This window comes from Natator depressus, chromosome 10 (genome assembly GCF_965152275.1).
Source record: "Natator depressus isolate rNatDep1 chromosome 10, rNatDep2.hap1, whole genome shotgun sequence".
In the NCBI taxonomy this organism is placed as follows: Eukaryota; Metazoa; Chordata; order Testudines; family Cheloniidae; genus Natator; species Natator depressus.
In genome coordinates this window covers 10,134,785-10,159,619 of record NC_134243.1, presented here as the reverse complement: position 1 = coordinate 10,159,619, position 24,835 = coordinate 10,134,785, and the positions used below count along the sequence as shown (strand labels likewise).

The following is a 24,835-nucleotide window of genomic DNA, read 5'->3' as shown; positions in this document are numbered from 1 at the left end:
GTAATTGTCACTTTAGCTTTGGAGCACCACTCTGCAGCGCAAGTCATGGTGAGTACGCCCTAGTGGGGTACTGGGGGCAGGGGGGAAAGGTCTGTTGCATGGAAGGATTAACCGCTGGGTGCCTCTGGGTGTGAGTATAAGGAAAGTGCAGTGAATATTGCCAATATTTTCACAGGCAGCAGTGCTTTGGGCTGATGTCTCACTCCTGAGGGTGACCAAGTCACAGAGAACCCAGCTGCTACTGATGTTCCAAAGCTGGCCAGGACCGTATGCTGCTAACCTGTTTACTACAATGGTGCCAGCACAAGTAGTCGCAGAATGGCATGGGAAAATCTCCTATCGCAGGGAAAGAAACAAGGCCTCCCTCCCTAGAAATGTTCAGGAAAGGATTGCAGAGTATATCCTTGAAAGTTTCAGAGAGATTGCTCAACAGGATAAAAGGGACATCCCTGGTCACATAAACAAAGTACTCCACTTGGCCCCCGCCTAGCCGAACAAGCCAAAAAATGGAAGAGCTGATGTTGCCTCCACCTCTTTCTTCTCCCTCTGTCCGAGCACAGGACACTGATCTTATGTGTACTGTGTAATGCAGACGGCCAGAATAATCTGTATGAATTTATTTTCTAACATTTCACAAGGAAAGTGAGCAATCAAGTCAATGCCTTTGTTCTCTAAACACGCAGAGGGGATGGGTGCCATTTTTAAGTGGGGAAGAAGGGGCAGGGAGGGAGAGAGGGAAGACTTGGGGCAATGAATAGGTTAAAAAAACACTTATAAGGAAGAATGCCTGTATACACTTACCTGAGCTCCCTTCCCCTTCATCAGCAGGTTCATCTGCACTTGGCTCTGGCAGAGGTTCAAACAGCTCCTGGCTGGCTTCATGGTTTGTGTCTCCCACCATTTCCCCCGTACCCCCATCCGCTTCTTCCTCCTCACTGTGCAGTTGCAGGGATCTCCTGGTCAAGTTCTCACTAAGTGTCCACAGTCCGACGTGGGGTGCTAGTGGGGTACCTGCCACATATGGCATGTAGTTCACTGGAGAAGTGGCAGATCTGCCAAAGTTTCTTTGCTTTCGTCCCCTGCTGCTGTCCGTCTCTGTCCTACCCCAGTTTCAGCATCCCCTGTGCAAGCTGCATGTAGATATCTATATTTCTTTGGCTGATCCTTAGCTTCTCCCCACAGGATGAGGAGATCCAAGAGTTCTCACCTGCTCCAGGCAGGAGCACATCTAGTAGCAGGTGTGTGGAGCTGGCATGGTTAGTTGCTTGCCAAGGTGGGCTAGTAGTTGTGCTCAGGGCTTAAATTCAGCTGGAGCTCGGTAAATATTTTCACCCCCCTGGAGTTTTAATAGCATGGGGGGGGACCCTCTGGGGACTACTCTATGAGAATTTAAGCTCTGGTTGTGCTCGTCAAAGTGGGCCCTCAGGAAAAGACATTTTAAAAACAGGCTGGGGGAGGGGGAGGATAGAAAAGGGGGAGAGATGGACTTCCAATGTCTGTGACCCCTGGCCAGTGAAGTTCAAAATTGTGACTGAAGCAACTACTGTTGCAGGGACAGAGGCATTGTGGGAGAGCTGCTGGAGGTCTATGAGGGTTGATGCAGGTAATGCAGTGTCTACACTTGCCCTGTGTCAATGGAAGTAGGTTGACTGTGGCTCTGCGTTGTTCAGGGAGGTGGTGTTATTGCGTCACTGTAACGGGGTACTTGTATCGGTGAGAGACAAATTTAGGTGCAGACACATGCAAAAACTAGGTCAAACAAGTCGGCTTAGGTCCACCTAACTCTGTAGTGTAGACCAGGCCCTAGTCTGTGTCTTTCTGACCAAGGGATCTTAGCAGACCCAGCTGCAGAGACCCATTTATCATTCCCTCTTCTCAGTGGCTAAGATTGTTACATTGTCTCAGCAGGTTCTGGCCAAGATTTCCAGACCACAATCTAAAGCAGTGGTTCTAAACTTGCAGCCTGCCGACGGCCCAGTCAGCACACAGGTCTAAAGACACAGGGTTGTAGCAAAATAAGACAAGAAAAGAGAGTGGGTAGGTTATAGGGAGACAAATGGTCTGCTTCACCCATCTAGCCTGGAACCCTTTGGCTGGGTGCCACTTGGAGAGTTTCTGTATAGCACATCCTCTTGTCCTGTTCTCCTCTGACCCCATTCCAGGCAGCATGTCAGAGAAGTGGCTTTTTGTCTCCATGTAGCACCCCTTCAAAACTTGACGCCCAGCACTGTTCTATATCGCAGGTTAGTTCAGAGTGCTTGGAACCCCTAAGACTAATCCCCTCCCTACTCACCTAGGTGTTCCTATCAGCGTGGGTAGATGAACAGAAATGGCCTTTTGGGTGCATTCACTGTCGCTCACTGGTTTATCCCTCCTGCTGTAGTCAGAGCAATGAGGTGGCCGTAGGCTGCGTTTCAAGACTCCAACACAGGGCACCTCTCTAGCTTAGGCAAAAGGGAAGGCAGCATGAGGGATCTTATGGGTAGGTTGGCTACAGGCCAGTAGGCTTTGCTAAGGCACCTCAGAGCTCAGAGGATACTGAGGGAGGCGATGCAAAGAGAAAGCAGATACAGTTGTTCTCAGGCATTCAAGGGAGAAGCCCATTTGAGGGTTAAAGATTGTGCAGTGAGAGTAAATAACTTACTAAGTCATGTGACCAGGAACATCCCTTGCAGAAAACCTGCTATACTCGGCTGGAGGGCTGAAAAACTTTAAAGAGCAGAGAAGCCTCTTTGGAGCTGAGAGTTGTTCGCTTGGAGCAGGCAGGGAGTCGAGATGAATTTCCTTCCGAGTTTATCCCTCGAAACCTGGATTTTACTCATTGCCTTTGTGAGCCTCTTGATGCTGTAAGTAGCACCCCGCCTCTAACTGGCCACGGGACAGGGGATTTTTCCTTGTTGTTCTGCCAGCGTTTTCAAGGCCTTTGGGAGAATTTAGGGGAGGAGCAGACCAGGGAATTGATGGACATTCAGCTAGAGAAGAGGGACTGGCCTTCCTAACAGGGAAGTGCATGGCCTTCACTGGACTTCAGGGAACTCCTTATGGGTAGAGAAAAGAGAAATAGGGGGAGAGGATAATACACAGAGGAGGGGGGAACACCTTTTGCCAAAGAAACTCAGCAGAAGACACTCTGGTTTGCATCTTGTTTACTGTGAAGCAGAGCTGGTCCTTTCGGTCCCACAATCCTGTGGGCACAGCACCTCCCCCCTTCAGCTCCCCAGTTTGGGTTCGCTATAAATACAAAGACAGAACCTGACTTTCGGTTTAGAAAAAGAGAACGTCTCTCACTCGTTCCACAGGGACCCTTAAGGTAGGTCTGTGCTACAATGCAAGCAGCGCAGACACTTGCAACAGCAACAGAAGGGGCTTTTCCATCCATTCAGTGAATCCACCCGTTTGAAAGGTGGTAGCTGAAGAATTTTTTCCTCAGTCTACCTTGGGGCTTAAGTTCGCTTAACTACGTCTCTCAGGGGGTGTGACTTTTTCACACCCCTGGGCGACATAGCTAGGTCGACCTACGTTGTAGGTGTAGACCAGACCTTAGAAATGTACCTAATGCACTAGTGGCTTGCAAGCTCCCTGATAGCCATAGGTCAGCAGGCAGCATGACCTCTAATTGCAAAGGGGGGCAGCCCAAAAATATGAGAGGCAGTGAGGTCTAATGGCAAGGGACCAATCCCAGGTTGGATACTGACTCTCTGGGGCTTCGGTCAAGACACACAGGCCAAAGTGCTCAGGCTAAGGCTATGTCTACAGTGTTATTAGAAACCCGCGGCTGGCCTGTACCAGCTGGCTCGGGCTAAGGGACTGTTTAATTGCGGTATAGATGTTTCAGCACAGACTGGAGCTCAGGCTCTAGGATCCTGTGAGGTGAGAGGGTCCCAGAGCTCGGGCTGCAGCCTGAGCCCAAATGTCTACACCGCAGTTCAACAGCCCCTTAGCCCGAGCCCAGCGAGCCCGAGTCAGCTGGCACTGGCCAGCTGTGGATTTTTAATTGCAGTGTAGACTAAAGTAGGTCCCCCAGAACGGAGAGGGGAAGGTTTACGTGGCTAACCTTACAGCCCTGTCTGTAAGTGCTGGCCTCCCCTCCAGGAATGAGGCCTGGAGCTCCTCGGGCTTCTCTCCTGGCTCTGTTGTTGTGGCAAAAGGTGGTGTTTCCAAAACAGCAACAACCACCTGTTATACTATATTGAAATAAAATCTAAATGCTTCTTGCAAATGAAGCAATGCCCCATTCAGGTCTTTCATGCTGCTTCACTGAGCTAAGGTAGCAAAAGCCCAGGGAACAGAGATGGGAACATCCACTCTGCAGGGTCTCGTGCCCATCAGCAGGGTACATCTGGGACCTTTCCAGCTCACCCTTATCCAGCAAGAAGGTGTCATGTCCCCGCACCAGGCACATCGGGGCAGGTTTCCAAATCCTCTGTACCTGCTGGGGATTCCCATGCTGCACCCTTTACACGTTGGCAATGGAACACACTTTGTGCCCTTATAAAAAAAAATTATACGGGTAACAGCTCCAAACTGCAGAGCCCCTGCTGAAACTGCTATGCTTTGGACAGTGACTGTAATCTGCTTTGTCAGAGCATTCTACCTGCATTTTAAACACCCGCGCTACTTCATGTAGGAGGCCACATGGAGTAACATGGCAAGGAAGCTAAGGCAGACTATTGGGACCATCTGGAAGCTGACTCCTTGCTGAGCACTGCAGGGGACAGTATCTGTGACACAGAGAGCTGGTGCAAGGCCCTCCACACTGTTCAGCTCTTGCATAGGGTAAGCACTTAGGGGCTGCAAGCTGATCTCTGAACAGCTGATAGCCATGGTAAGAGCCTCTGCGCTGGCTCCTTATAGTACCAGTCAGAAAGCCATGCACGGGCTGCTTTATGCTGATCCCGTGGCTACTGTATCCTGCATGACTAGCGCTGAAGGGCTGTGGAATGCTGCCACATTCCAGCCCATAGACAGGAACAGCAGCTGCCCCTCACCCTAGCACTGGACTAGGGGGTGGGTTTCTTCTCCCCTCACTCCACCTGCATGGAGTATGATCATCTGGGCTTTAGCTGGGTGGAGAGGATTTTGCCATATGGAGAATGGCGCAAGAAGGTAAATGCGACTGCAACACGCTTATACCCTTCTCACTAGACAGAGAAAGAGACAACTAGACAAAGCCCTGCTCCTTCGTACATGCATTCTCTCTCCATTATTTCAGCAGTACCTAAGTGACAGTGACAGTTGTTTAAACCATCAGCACAAAGGCCATTCACGTATAAATGACCTGTCGTTCATGTATTTGATCTCTGTTTGCTCCGCAGTTATGGGATCTGGCCATACAGATTCTTTAAGAAGCTGGGTATTCCTGGGCCAAGGCCTCTGCCTTTCATCGGAACATTTCACGAATACCGGAATGTGAGTGATGGGAGTTTATGCTATCTGCCCATTCAGAGGATAATGGCTCTTAACTAATCTGTGGTCGTAGGGTGGGGGGTGTCTCTGCCTTGCTCCTGTGGGAAGGTTTAATAGGAGGTCTATGCCTGGTGTCTATAGGAAACTCAGGGCATTTCTTCATGGGGATCTTCAGGAAAGTTAAGCTGAATTAACTCAAGGCATGAATCTGAAGTTCCTTAAAGGCCACTTTACTTCTGAATGAAGAACATCAACAGAAGGGTTTAATGTGTTTTAAATAATGCACTTTAAAGTCACCCCTTTAGTTAATTCATCTTTCCTGAGTGTTCCCGTGTAGATGTTCCCTTAGAGAAAATTGTACCCCAACCATGGGAGCAACTTGGCTTCAGAACTTTAGGAGAGGGGAACTGATGTCAAGTCTGTATTGTGGTTCCTAATTCACCATTGCTAAACCCTGGTCTATAGTAATAGTTAGGTCAACATAGTTACACGAGTCAGGGGTGTGAAAAATCCACACCCCTGACTGACATAGTTACACCAGCCTAACCAACCGTGTAGATGCATTTTTGTCCAAGGAAGAATGCTTCAGTCATTGTAGCTACCATTGTTCTGGGAGGTGGTGGTGTTGCCCCAAGAGAAAAGGCCCTCCCGTCGGTATAAGCTGCATCTATGCGACGGCGTTATAGATAGTTAGGCCCTCTCCAACGCATCATCAAGCATCTACAACCTATCCTGAAGGATGACCCATCACTCTCACAGATCTTGGGAGACAGGCCAGTCCTTGCTTACAGACAGCCCCCCAAACTGAAGCAAATACTCACCAGCAACCACACACCACACAACAAAAACATTAACCCAGGAATCTATCCTTGCAACAAAGCCCGTTGCCAACTGTGTCCACAAATCTATTCAGAGGACACTATCATAGGGCCTAATCACATCAGCCACACTATCAGAGGCTCGTTCACCTGCGCATCTACCAATGTGATATATGCCATCATGTGCCAGCAATGTCCCTCTGCGATGTACATTGGTCAAACTGGACAGACTCTAGGTAAAAGAATAAATGGACACAAATCAGACGTCAAGAATTATAACATTAAAAAACCAGTCAGTGAACACTTCAATCTCTTTGGTCACCCGATTACAGACCTAAAAGTGGCAATTCTTCAACAAAAAAACTTCAAAAACAGACTCCAATGAGAGACTGCTGAATTGGAATTAATTTGCAAACTGGATACAATTAACTTAGGCTTGAATAAAGACTGGGAGTGGCTGTGTCATTACACAAAGTAAAACTATTTCCCCTTGTTTATTTCCCCTGCTACTGTTCTTGTCAACTGCTGGAAATGGCCCACCTTGATTATCACTACAAAAGGTCCCATTCCCCCGCCGCCCACGCTCTCCTGCTGGTAATAGCTCACCTTTCCTGATCACTCTTGTTACAGTGTGTATGGTAACACCCATTGTTTCATGTTCTCCATGTATATAAAATCTCCCCACTGTATTTTCCAGTGAATGCATCCGATGAAGTGAGCTGTAGCTCATGAAAGCTTATGCTCAAATAAATTTGTTAGTCTCTAAGGTGCCACAAGGCCTCCTTTTCTTTTTGCGGATACAGACTAACACGGCTGCTGCTCTGAAACCAAACATTACATTGAAGCTTTTGATAATTACACTTTACACCTAAGGGCAGGAGAGATGTTCTCTTCGGAGAAAGATACATGGTATGCCACGGGAAATGGCTTGTCCCTAAAATGCCCCTAAAAATAAAGCATTGACAATTTTTTCATGTGGTTTTCCCTTATTTCCATCCAACAAAGATGGTCACCCTAAGTGTAGGTGATACCTTTAGGTTGGATTCACACTTAGGGGTTGTCTTCCCTGCAGAATAAAAGGTGTGTTAGCTAACTCAAGTTAAGAACACACCCTGTTTTTGGCAGTGAAGACGTATCAGCTCCTCAGGGCAGCCCACCTTTCCCCTCTGCCCACCTGACCCATCTCTGCCATTTATTTCTGGTTTGCTGCAGAGAAATGTATTCCAATGAAACCCAAGCTGCAGCCCTCCTTTGCTCACTGTTTACCTGCAGACATCTAACCTCTGTCTCTCTCTGGCAGGGAATTCTGGATTTTGACAAGAAGTGTTTCCAGAAATATGGTAAAATTTGGGGGTGAGTTTTCCACTGCACAAAATCTCTAATTCATGGGTGTCCCGGGGAGGCACAAACTGCCTCTCTCTGTGCTCTCCCTTGTTCCTCAGCAGCAGCGCTTTCAGAGATGCCGTTTCTGTCTGTGGAGTGCTTCCCCTTCCACCTAAACCTGAGATAATGGCACCTCCCGTCAGTGCAGTCCAGACTGTACCCCTGTGCTCCGAGTAAGCCTTTCCAGCCAAGGAAGGGAGACCGCCTTTCCCCAGCTTTACAACTCCCTCAAGAAATCATGGCTTCTAGATCCCAAAATGAGCCTGGAGCCTTTGAAGTTGCCATTCTGTCTGGCCCTCACAGAGCAGAGCCTCAGCTGCTGCTGCAGGTTTTTATCTTGCATATCAGCTCCTCCTACAATCAGGGCACGAGCTACCTTTTAGTCCTGACTGCCTCTTTTACAATGCAGGTTTTGTGTGGACAGAAGTACAGGAGGCTTTCTCATCACATTTCCCTTAGGATCCTCTTGGAGGGAAATTGTTGCACAAAACTCTGAAAAGTTTCATGAGCTCAAAACATTTTTAAAAGATAAAAGTGCTTGTGAAATCTGAGACACACACATGCACCACCGGCCCTCCCGCCCCTGGGCCCAAGCCTTGGATTTTAATGTTTTTCTACATACTTTGATTTAAAAACAGACACTGCAGATGTTTGGGTTTTTTCCCCTCTGTTTGTCTGAGACGCTGTGCAGAGAAATCCATTTTTCTTCCATTTGGGCTAATCTGGGTGGATTTATTAACACCAGGTAGCAGCAATGAGGGAAACAAAGAGAGATCAGACAGCACAATCAATACAGTGATAATCAGCATCCCCCTGCCCAAACACACCCCGCTTTGGCAATGCTGTTTTCAGCAGTGCAGATATTTGCTAGAAATGCTAGATATCAATGCTTGGAACTATTCCTCCACCCCCTTTTCTCCTTTTTACTGAGTAATAAAACAATTTCAGAATCTTATTCCTTTTGATGGGTTTTAGGGGAGTTTGCAGGGGGCGAGGGGGGGAGAATTGAGGCCTGTTGGTATTGGGCATTGTAAATTAGTATGGATGATTATTTATTCATAACTAAACCAAGACACTCCTGCTCTATCTGATACATGCAAAGGACTGATTCAGAGTTTCTCTTTGGCCTAGATTTTTTGATGGCAGGCAGCCAGTCCTGGCTATTCTGGACCCTGTAATCATCAAAACCATCCTGGTGAAAGAGTGCTATACCCTCTTTACCAATCGCCGGGTAGGTATCCAGTATAGGCCTTTCCTATGCAGACCTGATGCAGCACATGTGTGGTGGGAAGGCAGGGTTTCTCCTAGAGCAATGCAAACTTTCAGTAACACGGGTTGCTCACAGGACAGGCCTGGGAGACAGGACATCTGCATTCTATTCCCGGCTCTGCCATTGACTCACTGTGTGACCGTGGGCAAGTCACGTTCCAGCTCTGTGCCTCAGTTTCCCCATTTATAAAATAAAGGTAATGATACCTACCTCACAGGGGGTTGTAAGGCCTGGTTGATTGTTATTTGGAGTGCTTCAGTTCAAATATACTGTAGCATTGCACATAATTCATTGTTTCACCCACCAGGCAGGGAAAAGCCTTTGCTTCCATATTGCAGTAGTACGATAATGGGCCTGATCCTAGAGTTTCCTGGTGCAGGCAGCAGGGGTCCCATTCCTAAGGCGTTGTGGGCATGGGCAGAGTTCCATGTTCAGGACGACCATGTAAAGGTGCTGGTTGAAATCCTATGCACTGTATAAACAGGTACCTTTTACTTTATTCTCCCCATTTAGGTCTTTGGTCCAAGTGGAGATTTGGAGTCTGCCCTTACGATAGCTACTGATGAGCAGTGGAAAAGGATCCGCACTGTGCTCTCTCCAACGTTCACCAGCGGGAAGCTAAAGGAGGTGAAGTCCGGATTACATTAATAGTTCCAGCTTGGGCCAGTGGCTTGAAGACTATTTGGGTTTGGTGCCTCAATACAGAGCAACCTGGAAAATCATCTTGCTGTGCCACCCATCCCCTTGCCAGACTCATTTTCCAAAAGGGCCTCCGCCAAAAGCAACCATCCTTATGGGCATTTCAGCAACATGATGTTTTTTCAGTCAGGGTGAGGGTGGTGGGTTTTTCCCCATTCTGCCCCTCATCATGGCTTTCTCAGTAAGGAACTGACCTCTGGGGAATGAAATGGCTACATTCTCTTTCCAAGGTTTGACATACAAGGTTTGACAATCTGTTGCCGGGGATCCCACCATTGACCTGAGATTTCTTCTTGCTGATCCCTCTTCACGAAGAAGAAGGCAGCACAATGGGTAGATCTTCAGTCAGAGCGCTGGGGGTGCGATTCCCAGCTCGAGGAGACGTATTCCTGCCAGCTGTGATCCAGCTAGCATGCTAAAAATAGAGTGTGGCCATGGAAGAATGAGTGGCAAGACAGGTTAGCCACTCCAAGTGTGTACCCATCTGAGATAATAGGTACATACTCGGTCACTCTCACCGCCATGGCTTGTCACTCGCACACTATAGAGCACCACCCCTCCTTTACCTTTCCATAGGCTCAAGGCATAACGCCGGTTAATTTAGTCACCCCACCCTTACCCAGTTCCGAGGGTTCAGGGCGTAATCTTCTGCGGGTTTGTGGGGCCTTTTACCAGTGAAAGATCCTAACACAGTAATATCCTTAACCTCTATTTATTAACAGTTACCAAAACACAATACACACACTAAGCATACAATGTTCACCACTCCCAATAAGGCAGATGAATTTTTCCTGCTGGCCAGTCAGGGTCAGGTCATCTGGGGCTCCAGCTTCTGTGTGATATAATTGGCTGTGTGTTGAGGTCTGGTAGCTCTGATTTTGGGCCGTGTCCTGTAGTTAGATTCCTAAGAACTTCCTTTTGGACCCCAGTTGATATAGTGAAACTTGAGTCCTGCTTAGCTGTACTGTAACCAATCATTTTAAACTAAAGTACTACCAAACAGTATTTTTCATCAATCACAGCCCATTATGAAACAATTCTTTAACCAATCACACCCCACCATCTTAGTTGATTTAAATCTTGCGAAATTAGTTATTCAACAGACAGAAACAATTAAAGAATCAGAGACCCTACAGATAAAGTTTACAAATGGTGAAAATCTAAATGAAACACTTTGATTTTGTCAAAATGAAACATTTTGTTCAACCCGAAATGAAATATGTTTTTCAACTGTTCAGTTTGCCAAAAATTTAAAAAAAAAAAAATCTCGTTTTCAGTTTGACCCAAAACAGTTTTTTCCCCCCGATTTTTGGGAATTGCCCCCAAACCAGAAGAAAACAGTATTTGCCCAACACTAAGGGTGGGTGCTTGACTGCTGGTGTCAAGGAACATCCGTCTCCCTTTCCACACTGTAGCCTGGAGGCACACTACATGGGTTTCTCAATCCTTTTCAGCTATGCTCTCCCTTCAGGGCAGACAGCTACAGAATCTACCCGTGTCACTGATGGACAGCACCCTGTTGGCCTTTGCACCAGGTGCTGCTTTCTGGAGGGGAAGCTGGGTGTGTTGTCGGGGGGACGGGACCCTTTTTAGTTCACACCCAGATGATTCGGTGGACCAACTATAGAGATAAGAGCAACCCTGTTTTTTCCCAACCATGTCTGAGCCCTGACTGTAATGATGCCCCTCTCAAACCAGAGTATTGATCACTATTAGGGGACAGCCAGCAAATAGCCAGGCTGAGCTACCTAGCGGTGACCCTGCCTCAGGAACCGGAAGGCGTCTGCAATGCCTTGTGCTTTGGTTTGCATTTCAGATGTTTCCTATCATGAATCGCTATGGAGAGATTTTAGTGAAAAACATCCAGGAGAAAGTGGATAACGATGAGTCCCTGGAAATGAAGAGGTGAGTAGCTTTGTTGGGCTGGCAGGAAAGAGCCTGTGTTCACAACAGGTGTGGGGAGCAAGTCTTGGGAGTTCATAAGAGAGCCCCAGCCCCAGAGTTTGGTTTGGCTCTTTCTTACCCTAAGCATGCTGCATTTCATCTCTGTGAAGTATAGCTGAGTTGGAGAGGCCATGATAGCCTTCACACAGCATCTTCCACTCAAAATGTCCATCACACTGTAAAGATGAGTTTACTTTTATTTAAAATGCACATGGATATCCTGATGCTTCCACAATAGGAACCAGGCCCCCACAAAATATTTCCACATTCCCACTTTTCTCCCCCACCTCTCCTGAGATGTGACACGAAGACAATCTCCATAACAGTCCTGCTCATGGCACGTTTCTCGGTTGCACGCTGCCCCTCTCTGCCTGGATCAGACCACACCGGTACTAGTCAGTACACTTCTGTGGTTTTGCCACTCGACTAGCTGTTGGGGGGTAGAGGGGGGGTGCAGAGTCTCGTTGGGGATGGGAGAAATCAGGCCTATCCTAGAAGTGTGACAAACTGCAGACGGGGAAAAAGCATTTTAAGGTTATTTTAAACAGTCGCTTTTACAGATGAGAGGTGTGTAACGATGCTGGTTCTGGCGGGACCCAACTGAGAGTGCCAATTCAGGACAAATTGCTTAAAGCGGGGCAGTTACAGCCCAAGGCTGGGGTTTCTGTGCACACCAAGGCAAACCAAACCAGCCAAACAGAGAAGACTTTGGTTTTACCCCACTGGCTAACCACAAATCACACAAGCAATTCCCTTAGAAACCCCAGTGTCCCAGTATCACCACCAGTGCCACTCGTTATGGGGACAAATGGTTAGGAAAACCAATACCCCAGTAAAAGAAAAAAGGTTCTCTCGATCCAAAAGGACCAAGCCCCAGACCCAGGTCAATATACAAATCAGATCTTACCCACAAATCACGCTGTTGCCAATCCTTTAGAATCTAAAATCGAAAGGTTTATTCGTAAAAGGAAAAGATAGAGATGAGAGCTAGAATTGGTTAAATGGAATCAATTATATATAGTAATGGCAAAGTTCTTGGTTCAGGCTTGCAGCAGTGACAGAATAAACTGCAGGTTCAAATCAAGTCTCTGGAGTACATCCACAGCTGGGATGGGTCTTTCAGTCCTTGGTTCAAAGCTTCAGAGTAGCAAAGTTCCTCCAGAGGTAAGAAGCAGGACTGAAGACAAGATGGGGGAGCTGCAGCAGCTTTTTAGATTCTCTTGCCATGTGGTCTTTCTTTCTTTGTTCCAAAGACAAGCTGTCCATCACATGGCATGGAAAAACCTCAGAGTTCTGTCCATAGGCATGTCCCTGCATACCTTGCTGAGTCACAAGGCGTCTCTGCCTTCTCTCAATGGATCAGTTGTACAGCTGATGGTCCTTAATGGGCCATCAAGCAGGCTAGGCAGAGCTGACACCAACTTCTCTGGGGTGTCACCCAGAAGCATAGCATAAGTTTCAAATACAGACAGTATAGAGCCAATATTCTTAACTTCGACTACAAAAATGATACACACATATAGACAGCATAATCATTGTCAGCAAACCATAACCTTGTCTTAGACACCTCATTTTCCCCCCTTTATATAAGATTTGGTGCCACTACAGGACCTTGGTTGCAACAATGATCTATACGGTCCCAGATTATGTCAATAACGTCACAAGGTGCTTGCTCTGAAATGCTGATGGAATTTAGAGCTTGTTCTTTGCTACCGTGCACTGCAGTTCAGCTCCATCCACCTACTGTCCAGTGTGCTGGGCTCATAAAGAGAGAGATTGAAGGCAATTTAGTCATAAAGGGAACTGGCAAAAACTGGGGAAATGTGTCCTGTTCGTACCCAAAGTGGGGCAAGGACTTGATTTTGACAGGACCAAGGTGCCAGGGTTTGGGGGGTATTGAGTCCTTGAGGAGGGGAAGTTCTCTGTGCTGAGGATTCTCCCAGGGAGGATCCCCTTGTCCTGCTGAGTTCCTCGCATTAATTTTCTCCACCTCTCTCCTCAGCATCTTCGGCACCTACAGTTTGGACGTGGTGGCCAGCACTTCATTTAGTGTGAACATCGACTCCATGAACAACCCCAACGACCCCCTTGTCGCCTACATCAAGAAGTATCTCTCATTCAATTTCTTTAACCCACTGCTCCTGTCAGTAGGTATGAGGATCCTACACACCTAAAGACTCAACTCCTAGATTAGTGCCTTAGGGCCTGTGTACCCTATCTCCCATCATCTCCTTTGGGATTTCAGGGTCCCCTTCACTTTTCAGGAGGTGCTCAGCCCCTTGTAAGATCAGGCCCTCCCTGACAGATTTGTAAAGATACTTATATAGAGAGATTGTCCCCCATTCCTTTGGCCAGCTCAGTCTGCAGCACCCAGGCAAAATAACTGGATACAGAGGTAAGAGGGAGAACTTTTATTCCCTTGGCAGGACAACTACACTGAATGTGGCACCACAGTTGGCTAAGTAGAGGGGTAAATGTCAGGAGATTCTCAAGTGAAATTCCCACCCACGCCACAGTGGTGGACTCCTATAATCCCTCTTGACCAGGGGTCTGAACTAGGTGAAGTAAATTGGGAGTCACCAGTTGTCATTAGAGCCAGAAGCACCGGAAAAAGGTGATTTGGCAGGCTAGTTGTCCTTGGCAAGTTACCCAGACCCTGCCCACTCTCCCGCTGTGCCTTGGAGCACACATCCCACGGCAGCCCTCTTTGCTGAGCTGCAGCCTGTTAACCAAAAGGGGAACTGTTTCCTTTCTCTCCTTTTCAGTGATGTTCCCCTTCCTGATACCAGTGCTGGATAAGATGAACGTAAGTCTGTTTCCCTCAGGCTTCCCGGACTTTTTCCTCAACATTATCCAGAGCATCAAGAAGGAGCGGCAGAAGAACGACCACTCGGTCAGTCTGACCCACCTCGTCTTCCTTAGCATGCATGCGCTTGCTCTGAGAGTATGACTAAGATGGAGATGTAATTTCCAGCTCCACGAAACAGACCCGTGCCAGCTCCGATGGAGCTTGTGTGCTAAAATTAGAAGTGTGGCTGCAATAGCTCAAACAGCAGGAAGGGTGAAGTGCCCCAAGTAGAATTCCATCTGAGATGCTCGGTACATTCTCAGGTGGCTAGCCCCTCCCACTGCTCATGCTGCTGCGGCTATGGTTCTATTTTTAGCACGCTAATGCAATTGGAACTAGCGCGGGTATGTCTCCTCACACTGGAAATTGAGTAGTCATACCCTGGGTGGGGAAGGTTTCTGAGCCCGTCCCCAGAGGCGACGCTCCATACTAGCACTCAGTTTACCAAATTTGGGTGAGACTGGATAGGTGTCCTGCTCAGGCTTTCATGAGAAGAAAATAATCCCCTTGCTCAAAATGGGTCTCCAGCCTGCACCTTACGGAGCCTCCTATCCACCATACTTTGAGGTCTTCCTTCGCATCCTCCTTATACTGCTGGACTGACGGAGGAACTGGGGCTGAAGCATCAGAGGGGAAGCCTGTGCTGGACTAGCCTTTCATTCCACCCACTGCTCCTCTGAGGGTGCACCTACACAGCACAGAAAGGTGTGATTATAGCGCAGGTGATAGCTTTAATTTAGTTAGCATGGGTAACAGTAGTGAAGATGTGGCAGCATGGGCTTCAGTGCAGGCTAGCAGCCCCAGTACAAGTATGCAGGGAACCCTGGGTATGTACTCAGGTTGCTAGCCTGCACTGAAGTCCCTGCCACCGTGTCTTTACTACTATTGTTACCTGTGCTAGCTAGATTAAAGCTAGCACAGGCATGCCTACCTGCACTGCAAGCACACCTTCCTTTGTGCTGTAGCTCTGCCCTGACTCTGTCCTTCCATCCCCAGGTCCGGGTGGATTTCCTGCAGCTGATGGTTGACTCACAGAGCTCAGATGGCAGCTCTGAATCTAATGAGAAGACACACTCCTATAAAGGTAAGGCTGCAGGCCCCTCCTCCTTCCAGCCACTAGCTGGGATATTTCATATAGCGTTTTGGCGGGGCAGGGTTTTAGTACACATCAGGAGAATGATCAGAAATTCCTTCCCTCCCACCCCCATCAAAGCAAGTTCTGTGCTTTCCAGAAATCCATACTGTGATCTGGATCTCTCTCAGAAATAGAGAAAGGGAATTGACAACTGGAGTTTCAGAGATGCTGAGCACCCACAATCCCTACTGGAGCCAATGGGAGTTGTCAATTCTCAGCGCTCTTGAGAATCAGGACAGTAATGATTTGTGCTACACATGAAATCGGATAGAATCAAACCTAATGAGTGAGGGGCAAATCCCGAGGCACTTAATCAACCGAACTGGAGATTTACCTGTGTGAAATCTGAGTCAAAGCCAGCAGGGCAGATGACTCAGGAGTTGACCCTAGGTGCTCCAAGTTGCTATAATTTTAAAAAAAATCCTTACTTCTCTACCCTTGTCTCTTGCCATATCCTCCTGTACTCTACCAATGACTTTAGCCTTGATCACTCACTTGTCCGTCATTCCCATCGCTCTTTTCATCCTGTCTTCCTCTGCACATGGAACGCCCCCCCGCACCCCCCGGAAAGCCAATAACTACTCTCCCTTCCTGTATGCCATTCCTCAAGACCCTATAGAAGAAACTCGGCCAGCAGTAAAAGGGAGGCCAAGGGTAATCAAAGAGTTCCAATGTAGCTATTATATTTTAAAACAATTCATAATAAAGTATAAAAATGTGTGTCATATAAGTAAAATTTGGACATAGTGTGACAGGGTCAGGCCAGATGGCAACAGGAGAATAATCAAAGGTAGATATATTAGCCCCAGATTAAGCAGGTCCCCTTTCCCTGAGTAGGATAATGGGCTGTTCCAGAACAATCCAGGAGGTTGCTGGATCCAATTAAGGCCGGCTAATTAGGACACCTGGAGCCAATTAAGAAGCTACCAGAATCAATTAGGACAGGCAGGCTAATCAGGGCACCTGGTTTTAAAAAGGACCTCACTTCAGTTAGTGAGGTGTGTGCTAGGAGCTGGGAGCAAGAGACGCAAGAAGCTGAGAATGAGAAGGCATACTGCTGGAGGACTGAGGAGTACAAGCGTTATCAGATATCAGGAGGAAGGTCTTGCGGTGAGGATAAAGAAGGAGTTGGGAGGAGGCCATGGGGAAGTAGCCCAGGGAGTTGTAGCTGTCACGCAGCTGTTACAAGAGACACTGCAGACAGCTGCAATCCACAGGGCCCTGGGCTGGAACCCGGAGTAGAGGGCGGGCCCGGGTTCCCCCCATCCCCCTCAACTCCCTATTTGAGACAAGAAGAGGTGACCTGGATTGTTGGTCCCACCAGAGGGGAAGGTCCCTGGCCTACCCCTGACCCACTAGGTGGGTCAGCAGAGACTGTGGGGATTGTTCTCCTCCCTTTCCCCATGCTCGACAGTGATGAGGTTATCTGAGTAAATGGCAGGTTTGAGCCACTAGCAAAAGTGGCCAGACTGAGGGTTGCCGTGAATCTCTGAGGTGAGCAAATCCACCAATAAGCACAAGACCCACCAAGGCAGAAGAGGAACTTTGTCACAATAGCTTGATTTTATCCCTCTCCTTCTTCGTTTGTAAACTCTTTGGGTTTGGGTTTGTACAGCGCCTTGCACGATGGGTCCCTAATCCTGACTGTGGCCTCTGACACTGCTGCAGTAGAATTGTTAAATAATAATTATTGCAGAGTGCTGCCAGCGTGCTTAGCACAGTCCAAACCTTCCCTCAGGAGCTTGCAGCTCACCTCAGAGCCTAGGGGAGAGTGTCAGACATCTGTCCACCTATGAATATCTCTGTTGTGTTCTTATATTTTCAAACCCACTGTGGAGCAGGAGTGCAGTTCCACAAACCCTCTCCAGAGCAGGGTCTCTCCTACCCCTGCTCTTCAGGCTGCTGTGTTGCAGTGAATAAGCTCAATGGGCCTGTTTCCCACCTCACGGACATGGATGTGACTCAGTTGATTTTAATGGAGTTACTCCTGATTTACAGCAGGGCGAGAGGGGAGTCAAGTCCACCACTTGCCTCTGTTGCTTATTGGATTCTAGAGGGGTTAACCCATGTCAAATGGAACTTTTGCTGTTGTGCCTAAATGATCAGCAAAGGAACTGTAGTAAATGGATGCCTGGGTAGGGCTCTCATCTGAGCTGGGCAGTGTATAGGAGGGAGGCTTCACCCTCCCTGTGTGCTTTCTTGCCTCTTTTTCCAGCTCTGTCTGACAAGGAGATTATGGCGCAGGCCCTTGTCTTTATCTTAGCTGGTTATGAGACCACCAGCTTCACCCTCAACTTCCTCTCGTATAACCTGGCCACTCACCCCGACGTGCAGCAGAGACTGCAGGAGGAGATTGACGCCGCTCTTCCCAACAAGGTTAGAGGGGTTTGCAGTGCTCTGTGTCCAGCAGATGCACTCTGGTCGCTGCTGCGCGGGGGCTGAGCTGAACCTGGGTGGAAGGCGGAGCATCTGTTCTGTACACAGGAGGTTTCCCCCACCAGGGCTGTCAATCCTACATCATGCACCACTGTGACCTGGGCTTCCTTTGGCCATAGCATCCCAGTCTTTCGATAGCATCTGGGTGCATCAGGGAGTAGAGACGTCTAGGGAAGTTCCCTCGTGTGACCTGCCTGTCTGTGCCAGGGGGCGCCTGGAATGGCGGGGCAGGACCAAGGATGGGGATTGAGGGGATCTCACTAGCCCCAGTTTAACCATTGGCATCCCCATGCTGCAGTATTTAAAGGAGCAGCCCTCTGGGTCAGCACTGTACCAGTACCTCAGCCTCATGCTAGAGGGTGCTGTCCTGCTGGAGGTGGACATGAAAATTTGCCCCCAGGTCCCATGGTCATCCCGATTTGTTTAGCATGGCTACTGTGCGTATATGCAGCCAGGCAAGCCCTGAGATGGCCTCCTCTGTACCTGAAAATCTGGTTCCCTCTGTCTTTCCCTCCCCAGGCTGCTCCCACCTATGATGCCATCCTGCAGATGGAGTATCTCGACATGGTAGTGAATGAAACCCTCAGGCTCTTCCCCGTAGGTGGGCGGATTGAAAGGGTCTGCAAGAAAACCATTGAGATAAACGGAGTGACCATTCCGAAAGGCACCGTGACAATGATCCCAGCCTACGTGCTGCATCAGGACTCGGAATACTGGCCAGAGCCAGAAGAGTTCAGGCCCGAGAGGTAAGGGCCAGGGAGGGGGAAGAAATGCTGCTTCCTCCTGAAGTGTGTGGGTGAAAATGGCAGCAAAGGTGGGGGAAGCGTGACTATGACATTTAAATGAGGCATTTATTAATGTCTGACGTCCAGTCCTGCCGTTGCCGCGCGGGGAGTTTTATGATCTACATCCATAAACTGTGCATGGAATTTAATGAACTGTATTGAAGAAAATGACACTGAAACCAGCTCTCAGCAGCTATAGCACTGAGGGCTTTATGGCCAGACATTAAAGCCAGAGCAATCGGGTGACTGGCACAGTGCCATGCAGATCAGCGATGGAAGGGCAAAGAGGTGTTGAAAATAAAATTTAATTTTCCAGTTCCCATTATGAAATGTTCCCTGCTCAGGAATTACTGATGGGTCAGACCCTGAGAAATGAGGCAAGAATCTGATGGAATTAGGTGGCCTAACCCTCACTGGATTGCAAAAGGCCCAGCAGCCATTCCAAGTTGGCACAGAGAGCCAGGAATAATTGTCTCTCTCAATAATGATAGTAAGAGCTGGCATTTATATAGCAGTGTTCATGTGAAGAGCCCAAACTCTACAAACTATTGCAGACTAATCCCCAGTCATTGAAATGCACCCACCTCTGGAGTGAAACAGGGCAGCTGTTTAACAGTGTGTGGCAGCACGGGGCCAAAGTTTAGGAGGAGACGTGAAGAATAACATGTCCAGCTGAACCTGCATGAGGAATCTTAGACAGACGAACTGTAATTACCCAACGGGATTTACGCACAGTGATGAGAACTGTGCTAGATGGCCAACTCTGCTCTAGTATCAGATACATGGCTGGCAAGTGGTGCGACTGAAGGAAGATAGCACCACTTTTCAGTGGATAACGTAAAAATGACTAAAGAACTAGAAGTTCTGCGCAAGTTACTCTGAAGTCAACTTAACCTCTTTGCGATGAGCTCCAAACAGCTCTCCCAAGCTAGCCATGGTAGGACCACCTCAGCAGTTGGATGGGCGAGATCCAAGGAACACCTGCCATTGTGTGTGTGCGCTCTGGGAAGTAGTGTTGGGAATTCAGCAGGTGGAACACGATCCTCTGGGTCAGCATTGCACCTGTACCTCAGACTGAAGCTAGAGTGCTGGCCTTCTGGAGGTACTGTTGGTTCAGATGCAGTGTAAAATAGAAATTTTGTCCACTTGTGGTGATTAATGTTCCCGTGCTGCTTTTCATAAGAGTATGGGTATTCTGGATAAAGTCCAGCCTGGGGTATAATAATCTACCTTGCCTACATTTCCCCATTACAGTTAGATAGAGTATTCTTCTTCACTTCCTCGTCTAACCGTTTGTGTAGTGTTGTTGTATGCCATGAAACAGCTGCTCAATTCTACCCCAGAGTCTGTATTTCAGTGGTGATTGTCGTGAGCCTTACCTAGTTTGTAGATCCATTTAAATCTGTGAAGTACTTTGGCATGGAAAGTGCTATAAAAATATAAGTTGTCATTCTGACTTAGGATTATTGAAATGTTTCACTGGCAAAGCTCTTTTATTTTACTGATCCTGTCTTGTTTGCAGCACAAAGAAAGAATATCTCTTCTCTTCTGAGCGGCATGTCTCAAAAGCTAGCTCTTGTGCAGACCGGACAGGGAGAGACACTTGCTCTGTTTGTCCATTTACTTGTTATAAGAAGAAGATCTAGAGCTGTTTTTTGTGATATGGACTCTGGGTTTAGTTTCTGGACGAGAGGAATTTCAACTTGAGTTCTGAGAAGAGTTTCCATGAAATCACAAGTATATTCTAGGACTTCCTGCTCATTTGAAAGCCCTGGAGATATACAGCTAATTCTAGGCACCAGCATGGGAGGGGGTGGGAGGGTGTTGCACGGTGATGGAGGAACATGGAAAATAGATAAGTTCTGATTGAAATATGCAAAACAGGCCTTTGCCTCCTCCCAATCCATTGAGCATGCCAAATCCAACAAAGAGGACAGGTCCTGAGACAGTAGTTTCTCCTAACTTGTTTCTTCTTTTCTCTGATTGGAACCAGGTTCAGTAAAGAGAACAGAGAGAGCATGGACCCCTACATTTTCCTGCCCTTTGGAGCTGGTCCCAGGAACTGCATTGGAATGAGGTTTGCCCTTCTCAGCCTGAAAGTGGCCATGATTGTGCTGTTGCAAAGGTTTTCCTTCAGAACCTGCAAAGACACCCCGGTGAGAATCCATCCTTGTATCTGTATTGTTTGTTTTACTACCTGTGATGGTCCTCACTCGTGGGGAGCGTTGCCTAGTGGCCGGGGCTTAGGCCTTTCGACCTGCAGAGGGGATTTTGATAGGGGAGCCCAGCCCCTCCCACCTCACCAGGCTCTGGCCCGGAGCTGTTCTGCTCCCACCTCCTCCAGCCTGTGCATCTCTTACATGCTCTTACATCCCAGTAGGGCAGGGCAAGCTGAGTCCAGAGCAGCTCCTTAACCCCTTGTTGCCCAATGAAGGGTTTGTATACCCCGTCGCGCTACCATAGTCTCGTTGAGATAATCACATGTGCGCATTGTCACCTGTGTCTCAGAACAGATGGGGCACTGTGTCTCTCACGCACATAATCCCTTTCCCCATTCAGAGGCTGATAGATTCTGGAGCACTGAACCTGGTAGGCAGAGTTGGTTTTACCTTCACACTACGAAAGCAGGAAGATTTCACCGTGGATTAGAGGCATGTGGTGGTGTTTGGGTTTTTTTTTTTGTTACCGTGGTTATTTGAGTTAACATTGAGTCTAAAAGGACCCCAAGACTGTGAGCTGATTAAGGGTACATCTACATCTACTCATTAAAAATATACCCACAGCAGCGAGTCTCACAGCCCGGGTCTAAAGAAGGGTTTACGGCACTAAAAAGAGCCAAGTAGACAGTCCTGCTCAGGCTCTGAAGCCAGAGACGGGGGTGGGTTTCAGATCCTGAGCTCCAGCCCGACTGGGAACCTCTACATGGCTATTTTTAGCACCATACCACAAGCCCCGGGGGCCTGAATCTGTAGAACTGGGCTCTGAGACTCACTGCCGTGAATGTTTTTTGCAGTGTAGACATTTGCTTAGACATCTGAGAACAGATACCCTCAATATTGGGAGATCTTATATAGAGGAGGCAAATTCTTCAAACAACCTCCTTCCTCCTGTCAGCATGTCCTCAGTCTTGCTTGGGCTTCAGCTTCATACATGTACCGGTTGAGCAAGGCACGCAGAAAGTTGGAGATGGTGCTATTTATATTTGACATAAAGTAGGTGCAATTTGCTACTTGAAAGTATATGTCAAATAATCCCTGCTGTAAGTTCTTTGTCTGTAACAGCTTCGGGAGCAGTTTGTTCTGTTCCCAGGCTAAGCAAGCATTATTCTTAGGTTTTCAGAGCAGGTTCTTGCAACTTCAAATTCTAGATTGGCTTTCTGTGAATATTCTACAACGCTCCAGTAGAATGTGCCGTTTCCAAGGACGCCCTTGTCCACGAGCTTGTTTGCTGGGGGAAGATGAGCCCAATGGCCAAGAACATGCTCAAACCAGATTTGTTTGAAAAAGTACACTGATATTTACAGAAGTTTTTCTTGGCTGTGAGTGCTCAGCTCTAAACTCTACTGACGTGAGCTGCCGATAACTGACCTGTTACCTTGGAGGTAAAAGACTGTAACAGCCCATTAACAATCCACTGGCCTCCCCGGCCTCCCCTGAGTCTAAAGACACTTTTCTAGTCCTGAAATGGATCCGCTAATTTAATTAAAGGAAGACTATTTAAATTTGTATCATATCACTAATGCCAGCAGCTTTATGTAGCTCCTCCGGCTTTCCCACCAAAATACCACTCCAAAATATATGCCCAAAGAAGCTGCTTTCCCCATGAGCTCAGTGATGCAGGCTGTGCTGAGAGCCAAACTTCAGACATCAGGAGGTTACTCAGGATTCCTGGTCCAAGCCCATATGAAGCCTGAAGCAACCTGTTGCATTGTTGATGTGTTCATGTTGTCTTGTTGGGACGGAAGATGCTGGGTATCTTGCTTGCACTGGTGAATCTCAGCAGCATTGAATCCCCTAGGTGCTAGACAGGGAAATAGACCATCTCCGCCCATCCTCTGCTAGTGCAAGACTGTTCCCAGCACTCCATCCTCTGCTGCTCTATCCAGACTAGTTTTAAAAGTTTCATGGTTCGATGCTTCCAGCCTGTCCTTGGGACAGACAGTTCCACAGCCTGGTGCATCTCACTGACAGGAAGTTTCTCCGGCTATTCAGTCTGATAATCCTTTCTTAGTTTTGTTCCATTACTCCTGTATGTCACACACAATACCTCTCCCTCCTTCGTGTTTACACTCATCAACTATTAACAGACTGGTACCATGTCTCTGCTTAGTCATTGCTCAGCCAAGCTTGACAGATTTACCTCGTGAAACCTTTCCTTGTATGTCCAGTTCCCACATCAGTTGTGTGGTTCTCCTTTGAGCTCCTCCCAATATATCAGTATCTTGTGGGGGGCCAGAATTGAAGGCAATATTGCTCCTGCTACTGGAGAACATTATACCTGTACTGCACCCTTCTCACTGGACCTGTAGCAACATATTTGGCAACAGTGGGCTCATGCAGTAGGTCAGAAAAATGCAAATGAGTGAAAGCAAAGGGTGTGAGACATGAGTGGGTGCTTTGTAGGGTATGTCCACACTTGGAGCTGGCAGATCAAGGATACGTATTCATGTTAGCACTCTCTGAGCTTGCATGCTAAAAATAGAGTGTAGCCTCTCTGAGCGCGTGTCCGTCAGAGACCCGAGGTATGTACTCGGGGCAGTTAGCTCCTCCTGCTGTTCACGCTGCCATGGCTACCTTCTATTTTTTGCATGCTAGCTCGATGACAGCTAGCGCCTGTATGTCTGCTCAAGCTGTGAATCATAATCCCAAACCGACATGTAGACATTCCCAGGGTGTTGGGCTTTTGTCAGAAGGAGTATAAGGTCTGCTGTGTCCCTCCCTAGCTCCCACATTCACTGGCTTTCTTTTCATTTTTCTCTACTAATGGTGAAGATCCCTCTGGTGCTGGACACAAAGGGTTTCTTGCAACCCAAGAAGCCAGTCATTCTGAAGATGGTCCACAGAACCCATGTCGATCCAGAGGAGTAAAAGAATTTGCAACGGATCAGAGGCTGCTGCCAGCTGCTCCTTCTGCCTCGTTTGTCTCTCTATCAATCACATGAGCATAGGAATGAGCCATGTAAAACTGTACAGGGAAAGCAAAGCAATATCTAGAAAAAGCCCCAGCTGTCATGGAAGCAGGGCCTTGTGACTATACAGCATACCAAATTTGATGGGCCCTTCTGTCCAACAGGAGATTGTGCATGGCTTTTCTACCAAAAAATCCCACACAAAGTACAGGCTGAGCAGAGTTCAATTTTTATAAAGCAATAATAGAGACCCAGGCCTGTTTCTCATTGATACCAAGACCCCTTTATGCTGTTCAGACAGTCTAAAGGGACCCTTAAGGGTATGCACCCGCTTTCAGGCCCCCTTACACTGCCAAAGCAGGGTTTAGCATAAATGAGAATCAGGCCTCGAGCACTGAGACAAAAACTGTGTCACCTCCCATCTGGCTAGACTCATCCGAAGTTGAGGTTGTTATGACTCCGTATAAAAATCACATGCCCCAGGGTATTTTACACTGCCGCATGGGTAGACATACCTGAGCTAGCTTTAATCTCACTAGCTTGAGTAATAATTGCAGTGAAACCAGAACCACCGGGGCTGTACAACTGCACCTGGGGACACAAGCAGCTAGCCTGTGCTGCTGGGGCTTCATTATTTCTTTTGAGCTAGTTCAAAGCAAGCTCAGCTATGATTACACATGCTCCACTCACACTGTTGGCTCCAGCGTAGATGGACTCTTAGTCTATGCTATGGACACTACAGTGGCATAGCTGCAGCGACACCACTGTAGCATCATAACGTAGACGCTTCTGACATCAATGGAAGGGGGTTTTCTGTAGGAATGTAGGAGGTAATCCACCTCCCTGAGAGGGAGTGCAGCTGAAGCCTGACATGAGTATTTAATAGGTGGGCGGGGGGAGGCCTCATTTTTTGGAAGACAGCATTAGGAAGGTAAATGAATCATCAGGCTGAAAACAGGACATTTGTGCTAAATACGATAAGT

General features: G+C 47.8%; 1 protein-coding gene across 2 annotated transcripts; it reads left to right on the top strand.

Annotated features, from left to right (window-relative positions):
• The first annotated feature begins 2,648 nt into the window (after positions 1-2,648).
• On the top strand, positions 2,649-23,880 carry LOC141994802 (cytochrome P450 3A24-like). 2 transcript variants are annotated; one of them, XM_074965176.1, is made up of 13 exons: positions 2,649-2,846; positions 5,316-5,409; positions 7,525-7,577; positions 8,739-8,838; positions 9,391-9,504; positions 11,393-11,481; positions 13,523-13,671; positions 14,286-14,413; positions 15,365-15,452; positions 17,719-17,879; positions 18,459-18,685; positions 20,718-20,880; positions 21,284-21,388. In XM_074965176.1, the coding sequence occupies exons 1-13, from the start codon at positions 2,776-2,778 to the stop codon at positions 21,371-21,373; spliced, it is 1,527 nt and encodes a 508-aa protein (XP_074821277.1). In that variant the 5' UTR covers positions 2,649-2,775; the 3' UTR covers positions 21,374-21,388. The 2 variants fall into 2 exon arrangements, with proteins under 2 accessions (XP_074821277.1, XP_074821276.1); XM_074965175.1 differs by lacking the exon at positions 21,284-21,388 and adding an exon at positions 23,716-23,880 and having other exon boundaries at positions 2,653-2,846.
• Positions 23,881-24,835: the final 955 nt, after the last annotated feature.

Excerpts from the sequence above, each read along its gene's own strand:
- LOC141994802 (XM_074965175.1), top strand. The coding sequence starts at position 2,776 with ATGAATTTCCTTCCGAGTTTATCCCTCGAAACCTGGATTTTACTCATT. Across the intron at positions 2,847-5,315 it reads TTTGTGAGCCTCTTGATGCT|TTATGGGATCTGGCCATACA; the intron begins GTAAGTAGCACC and ends TTTGCTCCGCAG. Across the intron at positions 20,881-23,715 it reads GAACCTGCAAAGACACCCCG|ATCCCTCTGGTGCTGGACAC; the intron begins GTGAGAATCCAT and ends CTAATGGTGAAG.